The sequence below is a fragment of the Camponotus vicinus genome, unplaced genomic scaffold (assembly GCF_025532165.1).
Source record: "Camponotus vicinus isolate PSW18456_S1 unplaced genomic scaffold, iyCamVici1.0 SCAF_4, whole genome shotgun sequence".
In the NCBI taxonomy this organism is placed as follows: domain Eukaryota; kingdom Metazoa; phylum Arthropoda; class Insecta; order Hymenoptera; family Formicidae; genus Camponotus; species Camponotus vicinus.
The window spans coordinates 18,758,160-18,771,956 of NW_028141976.1; the positions used below are offsets into that span (position 1 = coordinate 18,758,160).

A 13,797-nucleotide genomic window follows, 5' to 3' on the forward strand; every position below is an offset into this window, starting at 1 on the left:
ACTAAAGTTGGTATGTTTTCAAAGATTGGATCAGATCGAGTCAAAAAAATCCTCTTCAAAAAATATGCTGTTTCTTTTACTTAAAATAATAGAATTTATAAAATAACCGATCGTTGATATAAATAATCTATTTTAATAACATTAGAGATTGTAATAATAATTTCATAAAATTAAATAAGTATATTGAAAAAAAGAAACTTTCGGCTTTGGAATCCCGTTAGCTGTTCGTGCAAGAGTAGGAGCATTATTCGATATTTCTCGACCATGCCCGAGTAGAAGTATAGTATACCCGATGTACCATAAGGCCCTGATAAAGTTTTCTTCGGGTCTATCCCAGTAGGGTTGGCCTGATTCGGATATGATCGGGACTGAATAAACTTTTTTTTATTATTTAGTAATGAGGTCATTTTGGTCGGGATTTGGTAAGGACCCTCTCAGGAATGCTTTAATGTGAATATGTAAAATAAAAGTTCAATGAGGCCACGATCGTACATATCCTCATCAGGACCCGATCACTAAAATGTAAGGTTGGCCTGATTCCTTTAACGCCAGGCTCTCATGCAAACTTCATATCATTGCAACATGTTTTCGCATTTGGCCGCACGACAGCGCTTGTGTGTAGTGCAAATATACAGGAATTTCTAACCTTTTATTATTATAATTATTAGTTATAGTTATTATTATAGTTCTCGAGTTTGGTAAATTCGAGTGGTAGATTGTAAAGTTTTATTTAATGTCTTATTGTGTAGTGATATTTAATTGTGCGTGATTAGTTCTTGATTCTAAGATTAGTGATATATGTGATATTAAACCGCGAGCCATGGCTCGCGGTTTCCGACACAAAACGGCCGCTGTCGTAATTTCAGTAATAGCCAATGAGCCGAAAATTAGGACGATCCGCTGAGTATACGAACGAGCACGAATATTCGTAACGTTGACGATCGATTATTCGAAATAATCCGCGCTGAAGCACATTTGCGAATAACACAAATTAGTCGGCGAGCAAATGCATCGTGATCGAACACGAAAATATATCGAGATGACAAATATCGACATACGTATTTTTATGCAAATGTTGTTTCTAATGTAAATACATATTTTCTAGTATATATGCACTATTGATATGTTACTACGATGTTATTTTTCAACACTGATTGTTGTGTTTGCATTACATTCTCGCATATATAGATATTTATTTATTTTTGTAAATACAATAGAAATATATGGATATACACATATATAAAAAAATCTTAATAATCTATATATAAACGGTGATGCTTTTTAAACGTTATACCTTTTAAACGTTACTTTATAATCAGTTTGCCAATTACGGTGAGTGTAACGATAGATTAAGCGATCCATCAATTTGTAAGTTTTGCTCAGAGAGTTTTTACTTTGGGCATAACAGTTAACGAGTTTACCTGTTTTTTATATGAATTGATAAAATACTTCAAGCGTAAAACGTTCAAATTAAAAAGACGATATATAAAGCAAATAAAAAGAATTTATTTTATCGATATCAAAGGCAATATTATGCAATAATATATTAACTAAAAGGTAAAACAGAATTAATCTTGTATTTAACAAATCTCGCTAAAAATAGAGATTAACGTTTATAGTCTAAATTAAATTTATGTTATAATATAGGTACATACATATATGTATATATATATATATTGCGACGCTTTTTATTTTTAATTTTTCAATCCTCCTCGAGTGTTGGAGAGGAAGATGTTAAAAGGGGAGCGAAAACGCCGTCAAAAAAAAACACAAGGCGGATAGAGATACTCGCGCTCGGAGGATCTAAGATGGAGGGTGTTCTCGCGCGAGCCGCGGCGAAGCGAAGGCCGTCTCGAGATCTCGAAGTTGAGCACCAGATACGGTCTTTCGCGTATCAATTCGCAAAATCGTCAGAACAACGCGAAAAACGTTAGCCTGTTTCGCCACGGGCCGACTAGCTTACCTAACGGTAGAGGGGCAGGGTTCGTTGAAAAGGATATTGAATTATGTTATGCGAGGCGGTCGGTGATTACGAAAATTGACGAACACAACGGGATTTAACGCTCACGACAAACAAACACTCAAATAAGTTACGCGAATTTAATAGAAAAGAAAATGTAACAAATTTATTCAAGAATAGAGATATAACAAAAATAAGAATATAAAGGAAAAGAAATAGTGAATCCCAGAAAGAAATAATAAGGACAATAATTAGCCAATCAGAATTAACGAACTATAACCGCGGTTAACATAAATTCGAAAATTTGAAATAACGTACAACAGATACTTCTTCGACAGCGGTGATAACAATAATAATACGAGATCATAAGAAAGCTGTGATATTTATCGTCCTCCAAGCCCGTTTTTATGGCCGGACTTTGCGAAACCGAACGGCGTTTCGAGATCGTAACGGAAATTTCGACAATCTCATTAACGACTCAATTTTACCGATCTCTATGCATTATTATTTCGCTCGCTCATTTAGTCGACAGCAATAGGTTCGAAAAGAGGTTTAACATTTGAGCGAGAACGATCCAGCAATCTGCGAAGACGAGAAATTGTCGCTCGCGACGAGCGCGTTCGATTCGATCAATACTCGATAGCCGTCGGACGCCGCTTCACTTCTTTTCGGCGTAACGCTTTTTATCTATGCGAAACCTTCGAATTTCGACACTTTCTTAATTTTTATTATACACCGCGACACACTCACACGTACGACAAATACCTCGCGATACACGCCGATCATACCACGAGCGCGACAAAGACAGCACGACAGTTGCCACGTCACGATACGCACACGGTCACGCACTCACATACACGCTAATTACTAACGAAAATTGCCCGAAGATCGATTGCGGGGACGTCTTACGCGGTATCGACAACTCTTTTCGACAGCACGGATAGCGAACGCATTCCCCGCGATTTACCGCGCACGTGGTCGATATACGAGAGCCGGTCACTACGCGTTTTACGACACCCCGAATCCCGGAGAGAGATGAACGGTTCCTTATCAGCTACGGCCGACGTTACGATTGTCCTGGATGCCTCGGTCGCTTGTCTCCGGTCGCCCGAAATACACGAAAATCGCGAATTCGGTGCAATGCCCGAGCGACAACGAGACACGAAAATGGCGACGGCGACAGAACGGCCGGTCCGCGGACAGGATCGCGTGGCTTACAATTAGCGATGGGCAACCTCACCGATACTTGCTCCCGTGAACAGGGGGATGTTCCTCGGCTCGTCCTCTCGTTCGGACCTTGGCGACTACACAATTACGACAACGACAGACTACGACAAGAGCGACTTTTCGTTAAGAGCGACCGCACCAGAATGATTCCTTGGATCTCGCGATCCAGGGTCGATAGCGGCGTCAATCCTGCGCGCAGGGGTGCGCGGCTTCGCGGCCAATAGCGCCGCTACACGCGAGGTATTACTGCGCCCCGCGACAACGCCGTATCGGGGGCCGTAACGGCCCCGATAATTTAAAATTCCGAATTTCGGCGACCTTACTATCCGTGGTCTTCCGGAGGCAGGTCTTTCGTCCTCCGTCCTCGGAGGGTGGCGCCGATCCGATCCTGTTATCTCGGTTCAAGACAGCTGGTTCTTTGCCGCTTTTCCGTCTTTAATTGAAGGGGGCAAAATCCACCCACGAATCTGCGCTGCCCTGTTCCTCCGGCGCCTTCTCCGTTCTCAAGTCGGAGGTAGGAAATGTCGTATCGGCTGTCGTAACATGGATTCCTCTTGGGCCTTTTCCGGTTTCCTTCCGGCGGGTTGCCCGACGTCAAGAAAATGATACAAAAAAAAATAATTAATAATAGCGCGAAATATACTAATGGCTCGTCTCTCCGGAGATTTCGATACGGCTCTCGCAATCGTTTTCTGGCGCGGCCACTCGGCTCGCGCCCCGTCAAGATTTCCGGGATGGATGGACGCGCGTCGGGACGGCAACGTCACAATATATATGTATATGTATATACAGGGTGAGCCATTTTAATTAATGCACGCAATTATTTCGGAAACAAAGCATTTTAGAGAAAAATGTTTCAGACAAAAGTTGTTTGGTTTCGAGGGGGCCATAAGATGGTATCATTGGTTTGACCTTGAAGAGTTATTTGAAGGTCACATGAAGGTCACCTTCAATTTCTTAAATGGAACCTACTATTTGTCATTGCATATTCTTGTAGCTTATCTCGATAGCTTTCCAAAACACTATAATTAAGTACCTTTTCGTTAAGTACTTTTTGAGTTATGAGGCTTGAAATAATTTCTTAATTTTACATAAACCGTAAAATATCTTGTAAAATATTCATTTTTCGATTATCTTACCTTAATACTTTTACGTACAAAATAATGAGAGGAATCAACTGGTGTAAAAAAAACACATAGTTGTTTTGAAGAGAAAATATGTAATTTGCAATTAACAATTCCATATTTTTTCTTAAAAACAACTATGTGTTTTCTTTACACCAATTGATTCCTCTCATTATTTTGTACATAAAAGTATTAAGGTAAGATAATCGAAAAATGAATATTTTACAAGATATTTTACGGTTTATGTAAAATTAAGAAATTATTTCAAGCCTCATAACTCAAAAAGTACTTAACAAAAAAGTACTTAATTATAGTGTTTTGGAAAGCTCTCGAGATAAGCTACAAGAATATGTAATGACAAATAGTAGGTTCTATTTAAGAAATTGAAGGTGACCTTCATGTGACCTTCAAATAACTCTTCAAGGTCAAACCAATGATACCATCTTATGGCCCCCTCGAAACCAAACAACTTTTGTCTGAAACATTTTTCTCTAAAATGCTTTGTTTCCGAAATAATTGCGTGCGTTAATTAAAATGGCTCACCCTGTATATTCACAATATTATTTATATATTGAAATTTGAAGTATCTAGTATATGACATGTCAGTGGTAATGTGTGAAATTATTATCTTTCACTGTAATGTTGATATTTTATTGCAATGTTCCTGAGGCTACACATTTCAATGTTGCTGTAATGTTTTATTGTAATGTTTCTGAGAACACACATTTCAATGTTGCTGCAATGTTTCATTGCAATGTTTCCTTGGGCGGACATTTTAACGTTGCGGCAAGCTTGCAGTAATGTTGCAGAAACATTTCGCAATTTCCATGCAATGTTACAATGTTTCAGTGTTAGATCTATGCAACGTTTCTGCAATCTTTCGGTGTTGTACGGGTATCCACAATACTGAGTCTTTGGCAAACATTCACACTAGCTATAGTATATGTATAGAAATAAGAGTGAATTTCATTGGTAAACATTCTCTCACGTATGTGAAAGACTAAAAAACGACATTCTCCAAGTGTAAAATCGGCAGGTTAATTTCTTATACACACAACGACTATGTATCTAAAATTTTTTGACACGATTTTCGACATTCAATTAAACAACGTTCCTCACATTATATAAACATATCATATAAACATTTAATCTCTACGTAACTATACAGGGTGTCCCTGAATGGTCTGTACAATAAGTTCCAGGGACCTAAACAAGCAGAAAATGTCCCATAAACATGGGGTCGGAAACGCTTGCTTCTGGAGTGTTACGACGGTTCGAAGTTTTCCTGCAATAGCTGGAGAAATTATCACGTCAAATCGCATAGGTATTACAAAACTGTGTTTAAAAAAAAGAATGAATCAAATTATTCATTTGATAAACTGGCGGATATCCATCTGGTTTATGGCCGTGCCGGTGGAAATGGACGGTTCGCCAGACAATGCGGCGACGTGCGCAGGCTTCCTTGGAATCTAACGGAGGCCATTTCGAGCATTTGCTATAGCAAGTACTGTCCTGTTATGTCCGTGGCAACACCGAGGAAATAAATAAACACAGTTTTGTAACACCTATGCGATTTGACGTGATAATTTCTCCAGCTTGCAGGAAAACTTCGAACCGTCGTAACACTCCAGAAGCAAGCGTTTTCGACCCCATGTTTATGGGACATTTTCTGCTTGTTTAGGTCCCTGGAACTTATTCACAAAGTTTGCACAGACCATTCAGGGACACCCTGTATAAAAAACTTTAAAATGATATAAAAAAATTGTACTTCTTCCGATGTATTCATTTATGTCATTTGTACATTCCGTGATAATCAATAAAACCATATATAAAAATGCGACGTTATGACGTGAGATATTAAATATTTGAAATATTATAAGATAAACATCCTAACATTGTAAGATATATGTCAGTATGAAAATTTATTTAAGTTCATTACTATTGATAGTTCATTACTATTGATAGTTTTTATTACTATTATTTTTAGTTTAGTGATAAAAATATTGTTTTACACTGCTTTAAATTGCTTTAAAGTGTTGTGGATAAATTACATTTTAAAATAATAAAAGAAACTGCATCCATTACTCCAATACGTTTTTGAAAATTATTACGTGGCAAATGTCAACTTTTTCCATTCATAAATTGCACTCGCAATCACATGGATCAATGACAGACAATGTAAGAACGAGCGATTCAACAGGTGTTATCCTGCAAAATTGCGTGGAGTAAAATTCAAGCGATAAAGAAAACGAGAACGAAAATACAACGAGTTTGTTGTAAATCATGTTATAAAAATTTCATTAATTTCAGTCCTATTTTATTGTAGAGGACTGCATAATATTAAGTGATAAAATACGATTGAATGCACTAAATAAATTTTAATTCTATTTAATTTTATATCAGGCAGTATGCAATCCGTCAAATGTATTGCGTCTGTCGGTAAAAGTTTTTATATAATCCTTTGAGATTATATATAAATTATTTATGTAAAATAGCACACATTCAATAAATAAAAAAACGATAGCATCAATATTAATATAAATGAACCAATAATTAAAATATTGAAATTATTTGCATCACTAATTCTTGCATGTGCAATTTATATTTGTGAGTATCGACTCGTGATATCTATAGTATCCGTTTCGTTCGCATTATATCGTTCCTTTTATTGATTCAGCTGCTGTCTATTTGTGTCACACAAAACGAATTATTACCGTAAACTGATTAATTGACCAGTATATCCTATCCAATGATGAAAATATTAACAACCCGAACAAAACAACATCATTATTGTATTAACGCGAGTTTATCTCCGTGTTTATTAGCAACAAACTTTCATCAGCATAGTATGTATTAATAGGCGTATCATTAAGCTAATTAATTTGTTAATATTTCAAATATTACGTTTAAATAAATTGCAAACAGAAACACTAATGGTGTATTATTATTGTACATTTCAGGTTCGATAAGTAACATAGATGGTGCAGAATATCACTGCAACAAAACTGCTGTACGAAAGGTAATCAGTGGTGTCGTTGGTGCTGCGAGTTCAGTAACATCAATTCAAGTTGCCAATCTTCTACGATTGTTTAGGATTCCGCAAGTAAGTATATATACATATATGTGAAAAATAATCTATATTTATAAAAATTAAGGAATAAACACAAGTAAGATCTTGCTTTATAAAAAAGTCATAAAATAGTATAATTATTACAAAAGTGAGCATTGGTAGATGTAAAATGTGATGAATAAAATCCATATATATTTTTCACATTGTAATGCGCTACCACGAAAATTCAGAGCTAAGCAATATTCGTGCCTCTAAAGGTTGCAAAGTAAAAATGTCAGATGCTAGCAAACCGTGAAGACTTCATTCTTAATGCAAGTTTACGGAACTCGCGGTTTAAAATCTTCGTACCGTGAAATCACCTCATCCAACGCTATTTTCCTTATAAACTATTCGAATCTCCTAGCCGGTTATAGCTCTCAGCGCTCTATTAGCCGAGGTTTAAGGGGTGCTACTGTAATGCGTTATCCACTCAACCGCGAAAGTGACGTATTGCCTATTAAACTTTTACTAACTCTCTGTTATTCCGTTTTGCCGACGATCGCCGACTAAAAGTGGATCAAACTTCAACCTTGATAATATATGATGTACAATTTCCTGCAAGATGAAAAATGAGAGCAAATTGAAATTTAACAATCCAATATAATCAGAGTTAGAGAAACAACAATTTTTCATCGCAAATTTTATATAAATATAGACTGTGTTTAAATATATGTTAAAAAATATTCGCTTACAATATATTATACATTAATAATGCAATTAGAAATTTATGTGTCATTTATATCTCTCTATCATTATCTGGGCACAGATAATGATTTGTCTAATATTCATACGCGCATACACTCACTACAAACCCAGCAAACACAGAATATTGTAGCAACATTGCTGCAATGTTGTAATATTGCTGCAATGTTGCCGTAATATTCTGTGTTTGCTGGGAAGCAACTGAAGAACAAACTTCAACTCCCTAATTATTGAATAAGATATCGTTATACTCGAATCACAAGATTCTATAGATAACTGCTTTAATAATAGTTCATCTAGTGTTGCTTGATTCAATAGTCGTTCCTGATATACGAGTTGTGAGATTAATTTGCTTGTACCGTGCATATTGTGAGGATCTCATTTTACAACGTCGGGTTTCTCTCGGCCATAATAGATATAGTGGAGGTCAAACTTCGGTAATATATATATTTATATGCAAAGTTATGAAAATATGAAGAAAAGGTCGAAATAGAGCGATTTAGTATAACGATATGATAATCCTTAACTCTCGAACGAGATTGATATGTGATAACAAAATAAATTACTTATACTTGTTAAAAAAAGATGTACGCGCATATTTTTCACACACGCTCACACACACACACACACACGCGCGCGCGCATATACTCGTATATATATATGCTGTAAATTTTTTTTCAAACATTTTAATTATTCTTTGATGATTAAAAACAAAATAAAAAAAACAATATAGAACTAGGACATTGAAACAGTGAAAAGTAGTGTGTGTGTGTAATTTATATATAGGAATTTTTTTCATATGAGTTAGAGGACTAAAGCAAAGAGCGATTTCTTGGCGAAAACTCGGTTGTCGTCGATTCATGCCTCTGAAAATCCACGGCGGCGGAGTTTGAAAGAGATTTCGCGAAAGGATTTCAGGGAAAGACGTGAAAGGATCAGACAGAATATAAGTCTAGGAAAACGGCAATGGATTTAATTTAGTTCATTTCTGCGGTGGGATTCTCTATCTATTTCTATGATGCAAGGCGGGGATTTGCGAAACAAACATGCAACATGATCCACTTTCATAAGTTAACGGAAATAACTATGTGAAATGCATAAATTGTATTTGTATAAAAAAAAATAAAAAATCAGATATATAAAAACATCAGATATATCAACACATTTCAAATTCTGATTCTAGAACAAATATACATCTTAAGAGGATGCCGGAGTCGCCTGTAATATCGACGAAAACACCGTAATTTTCGGAAGTATGCCATTTTTTATTGCCTGTATAGAATTAAAAATCCTTCTCCAGAATTGAAGTATACACGCAAACGGACACGGGAAAACTCTATATAGTACGAGATTTTATATTGAGAAAGAAAATAAGTATAAAATAACATTTTTATTTATCGACATGTTAAAGCAACATGGCGTCAGAGCTGTCAACTTGTACAAATATTAGCTTCTTATAAAAGTTTTATAGCTTTTATGCATAAAACAGTAGTTTCCCCAATTGTGTACTGCACCGTAGAACATTGTAGAATTATAAAAACTGAATTTAGTTGCCTAATTAATAAATGGCATTCTTCCGAAGATTTCAGTCCGTATGTACCTGAAATATCGGTAAAGTAGAGTGGAAAAAGCAGTGCATCTTCTTTATAAATAACGTGATAGAGAGAGATACGGGATGAGAATTAGATGAGGGCGCTGTAATCGTGTAAGAGTTCGCCGTTCAGTACAGGATCCCCTTAAGTTGACAGCTCTGACGCCATGTTGCTTTAACATGTCGATAAATAAAAATATTATTTTATACTTATTTTCTTTCTCAATATAAAATCTCGTACTATATAGAGTTTTCCTGTGTCCGTTTGCGTGTATACTTCAATTCTGGAGAAGGATTTTTAATTCTATACAGGCAATAAAAAATGGCATACTTCCGAAAATTACGGTGTTTTCGTCGATATTACAGGCGACTCCGGCATCCTCTTAAGGGGATCCTAAAACGACGACCGAACTCCGACGGGATAGCGCCCTCATCTAAGCATAATTAAAATTGTCGATAATACCGACAATTTTAATTTCGCCATTACCGACAATAGTATATATACATAAACCATATATGTATATTACAAAGAATAATTTTTAATCGTGTTTAACATGTTAAAATCAGATAACATCTTTCTGCTTCTTTATCGCACGCATATCGAAGCATGTAGATAACAGAAAAATATAGATGTGTCTGGCATGTCATATGTATAATTTAAACACAATTTCATGATTATTCATGACTATACATATATATATATATATTATATTGATTATGTATCTTCTCATGTATCTTACAAGAGCAATAACACATTTGACCATTTGTGTACATATGTATATATAAATATATACATTTCTATATGTTATATTCTATATATTCTATATTTTTATATATTTTTTACAATATAAAATATAAAAATTTATTATTCTGTTACGAGTAAGACCATGTATTGTAAATGTTTGTAAATTTCTATTACAATTATATAAATAATTATACATATATATAATGAAAGAAACATTTACATGAAAAAAAATTTAATTTCATAAAATGTATTTTTGTTAATTCCATTATACTGATTATGTGTTAAGAAAACAATCTGTACTGCATAGATTGTAACTTATATAAAGTTACATTATATATATATATATATATATATAGTAGGTATTATCACACATGTAACTTTTTATAAAATACAATCTATGCAGCACAGCTTGTTTTTATCACATATAATCGAATTAGAAAAAATATTATATGAAGTCACATATTTTAATCATGTGTACATATTTGGTTTGTTACATGTGTGTACAAATGTTTATATTTATAATAAAAATTTACAAATATTTACAACATATTATCTCGATTGGGACAGAATACATTTGTAAAAAATATGGAAATATAGAATATATAAAATATAATAAAAGTGCAAAAATATAGAAAAATATAGAATGGGCCCCTCCATCGCCCATTCCCGTGAGAACGCTACCAAAATATTTTATGTATTTAATTTGTCTCTCCGACAGTAATTTATAAGCGAAATTGAAGCGCGTTTTTTATTTGTCTTACTCTTACGAGTCAGAATATAGATCTTTTTGTTAAATTATAACATTTCATTTTGAAAAAGGCAACAGTTTATTGCTTTTTATAATTTTATAAAAATGTTTATATTTTTTTAATAACCAGCACACGAATAGATTGCCTTTGGATTACATTTTTTTAATAACCAGCACACGAATAGATCGCCTCTGGATTACATTTCTTTAATAACCAGCACACGAATAGATCGCCTCTGAATTATATTTCTTTAATAACCAGCACATGAATAAAGCGCCTTTGGATTACATTTTTCTAAAATAACCAGCACACAAGTAGTTCGCCTCTGGATATTTTGTTTAATAACCAGCACACGAATAGATCGCCTCTGGATATTTTTTTTTAATAACCAGCTCACGAATAGATCGCCTCTGGGATAAACTATTTTTTTCATAATCAGAGCGCACATGCAAACCGCTTCTGACAAGAAATATTTTCTGAAACAACCAGCTCATGAATAGATCGCCTCTGGGATAAACTATTTTTTTCATAATCAGAGCGCACATGCAAACCGCTTCTGACAAGAAATATTTTCTGAAACAACCAGCTCACGAATAGATCGCCTCTGGGATAAACTATTTTTTTCATAATCAGAGCGCACATGCAAACCGCTTCTGACAAGAAATATTTTCTGAAACAACCAGCTCATGAATAGATCGCCTCTGGGATAAACTATTTTTTTCATAATCAAAGCGCACATGCAAACCGCTTCTGACAAGAAATATTTTCTGAAACAACCAGCTCACGAATAGATCGCCTCTGGGATAAACTATTTTTTTCATAATCAGAGCGCACATGCAAACCGCTTCTGACAAGAAATACTTTCTGAAACAACCAGCTCACGAATAGATCGCCTCTGGGATAAACTATTTTTTTCATAATCAGAGCGCACATGCAAACCGCTTCTGACAAGAAATACTTTCTGAAACAACCAGCTCACGAATAGATCGCCTCTGGGATAAACTATTTTTTTCATAATCAAAGCGCACATGCAAACCGCTTCTGACAAGAAATATTTTCTGAAACAACCAGCTCACGAATAGATCGCCTCTGGGATAAACTATTTTTTTCATAATCAGAGCGCACATGCAAACCGCTTCTGACAAGAAATATTTTCTGAAACAACCAGCTCACGAATAGATCGCCTCTGGGATAAACAATTTTTTTCATAATCAGAGCGCACATGCAAACCGCTTCTGACAAGAAATATTTTCTGAAACAACCAGCTCACGAATAGATCGCCTCTGGGATAAATTATTTTTTTCATAATCAGAGCGTGTTGTTTTCATAATCTGTGCATGTTGTACATAACCCTAATTATGACAACAAAGTTCTACCTTTTAAACCATCCTCTTTTTGTTGTAGAAAGTCGGCGAGCATACAAAGGTAAACATTTAGCGCTATACGTCACTACCATTGTATAAAAATAAATAAATATACAAAAAATAATAAATATATGTAACTTTCGTAACTTTCGATTGAAAACGTCACTAGTCACGATCGACTCTTTTTCCGCGCTGCCTTGTTCTTACGCGTAAGTACGGCGCGACAACGAGTCGAGTACTGTCGGCGAAGTAAATATATCACAGCATGATTCCGCGTTACACTATAGAAAATACAAATTTTATATTTTTTATTTTTTCGATTTGAAAATAATTGCAATAGATTAATGAGATTTTTTAAATTAAAATGACACCAAACACGACATAAATCGGATCATTTTTAATTAAATATATAATTAAAATTTAATAATTAATTTGATTAAAAGTAATTCGATTTATGCCGTGTTTGGTATCATTTTAATTGTAAAAATCTCATTAATCCATTGCAATTATTTTCAAATTGAAAAAATGTTAACTAAAAATTTTAATTTGTACGATATTTAAATCTATTACAGTTGTTATAGATAAAGAAAGGTCTCCGATTTGAAGAGAGAGCGAGAACGAGTAAAGAGCAAGCGAGATAACGAGTCATAAAAGAGTTCCGAAGTCCCGCTCGCCAGGCTCGCTGTTTCTTATCTTTATAGGTATACATGTCATCTTATTCTAAAAAATAAAATTTTTATATTTCGCATTTTTTCGATTTAAAAATAATTTCAATGGATTAATGAGATTTTTGCGATTAAAATGACACCAAACACGACATAAATCGGATTATTTTTAATTAATTATATAATTAAAATTTAATAATTACTTTAATTAAAAATGATCCGATTTATGTCGTGTTTGGTGTCATTTTAATCGCAAAAATCTCATTAATCCATTGCAATTATTTTCAAATCGAAAAAATGCGAAATATGAATACTTTATTTTCCATAATAAGATGACATATATACGTATAAAGATAAGAAAATACGAGCCTAGCGAGCGAGACTTCGGAACTCTTTCATGATTCGTCATCTCGCTTGCTCCTTATTCCTTCTCGCTCTCGCTTGAAATCGGAGACCTTCCCTTATCTATAACAACTGTTATGGATTTAAATATCATATAAATTAAAATTTTTATTTAGCACTTTTTCAATTTGAAAATAATTGTAATGGAGTCATGAGATT

The 13,797-nt window shown here is 34.5% G+C and overlaps 2 protein-coding genes across 5 annotated transcripts in view; one reads left to right on the forward strand and one right to left on the reverse strand.

Moving 5' to 3' along the window:
* Window positions 1-13,797, forward strand: part of Glurb (metabotropic glutamate receptor B) — a 149,944-nt gene that overhangs the window by 110,014 nt on the left and 26,133 nt on the right. Inside the window, exon 3 of the mRNA XM_083096054.1 lies at window positions 7,272-7,414. Within this exon, the coding sequence (XP_082952180.1) occupies window positions 7,272-7,414 (143 nt within the window). The remainder of the gene's footprint in view (window positions 1-7,271; window positions 7,415-13,797) is intronic.
* The window catches only part of Csn7 (COP9 signalosome subunit 7), a 95,298-nt gene that overhangs the window by 49,074 nt on the left and 32,427 nt on the right, over window positions 1-13,797 (reverse strand). The window contains exon 4 of one of the 4 annotated variants that reach the window (XM_083096057.1): window positions 7,597-7,975. The exons of the other annotated variants lie outside the window; for them this stretch is intronic. Within the exon in view, the coding sequence (XP_082952183.1) occupies window positions 7,938-7,975 (38 nt within the window). The 3' untranslated portion in view covers window positions 7,597-7,937. Of the gene's footprint in view, window positions 1-7,596; window positions 7,976-13,797 lie in introns of those variants that run through there. 4 annotated transcript variants of the gene reach the window in all.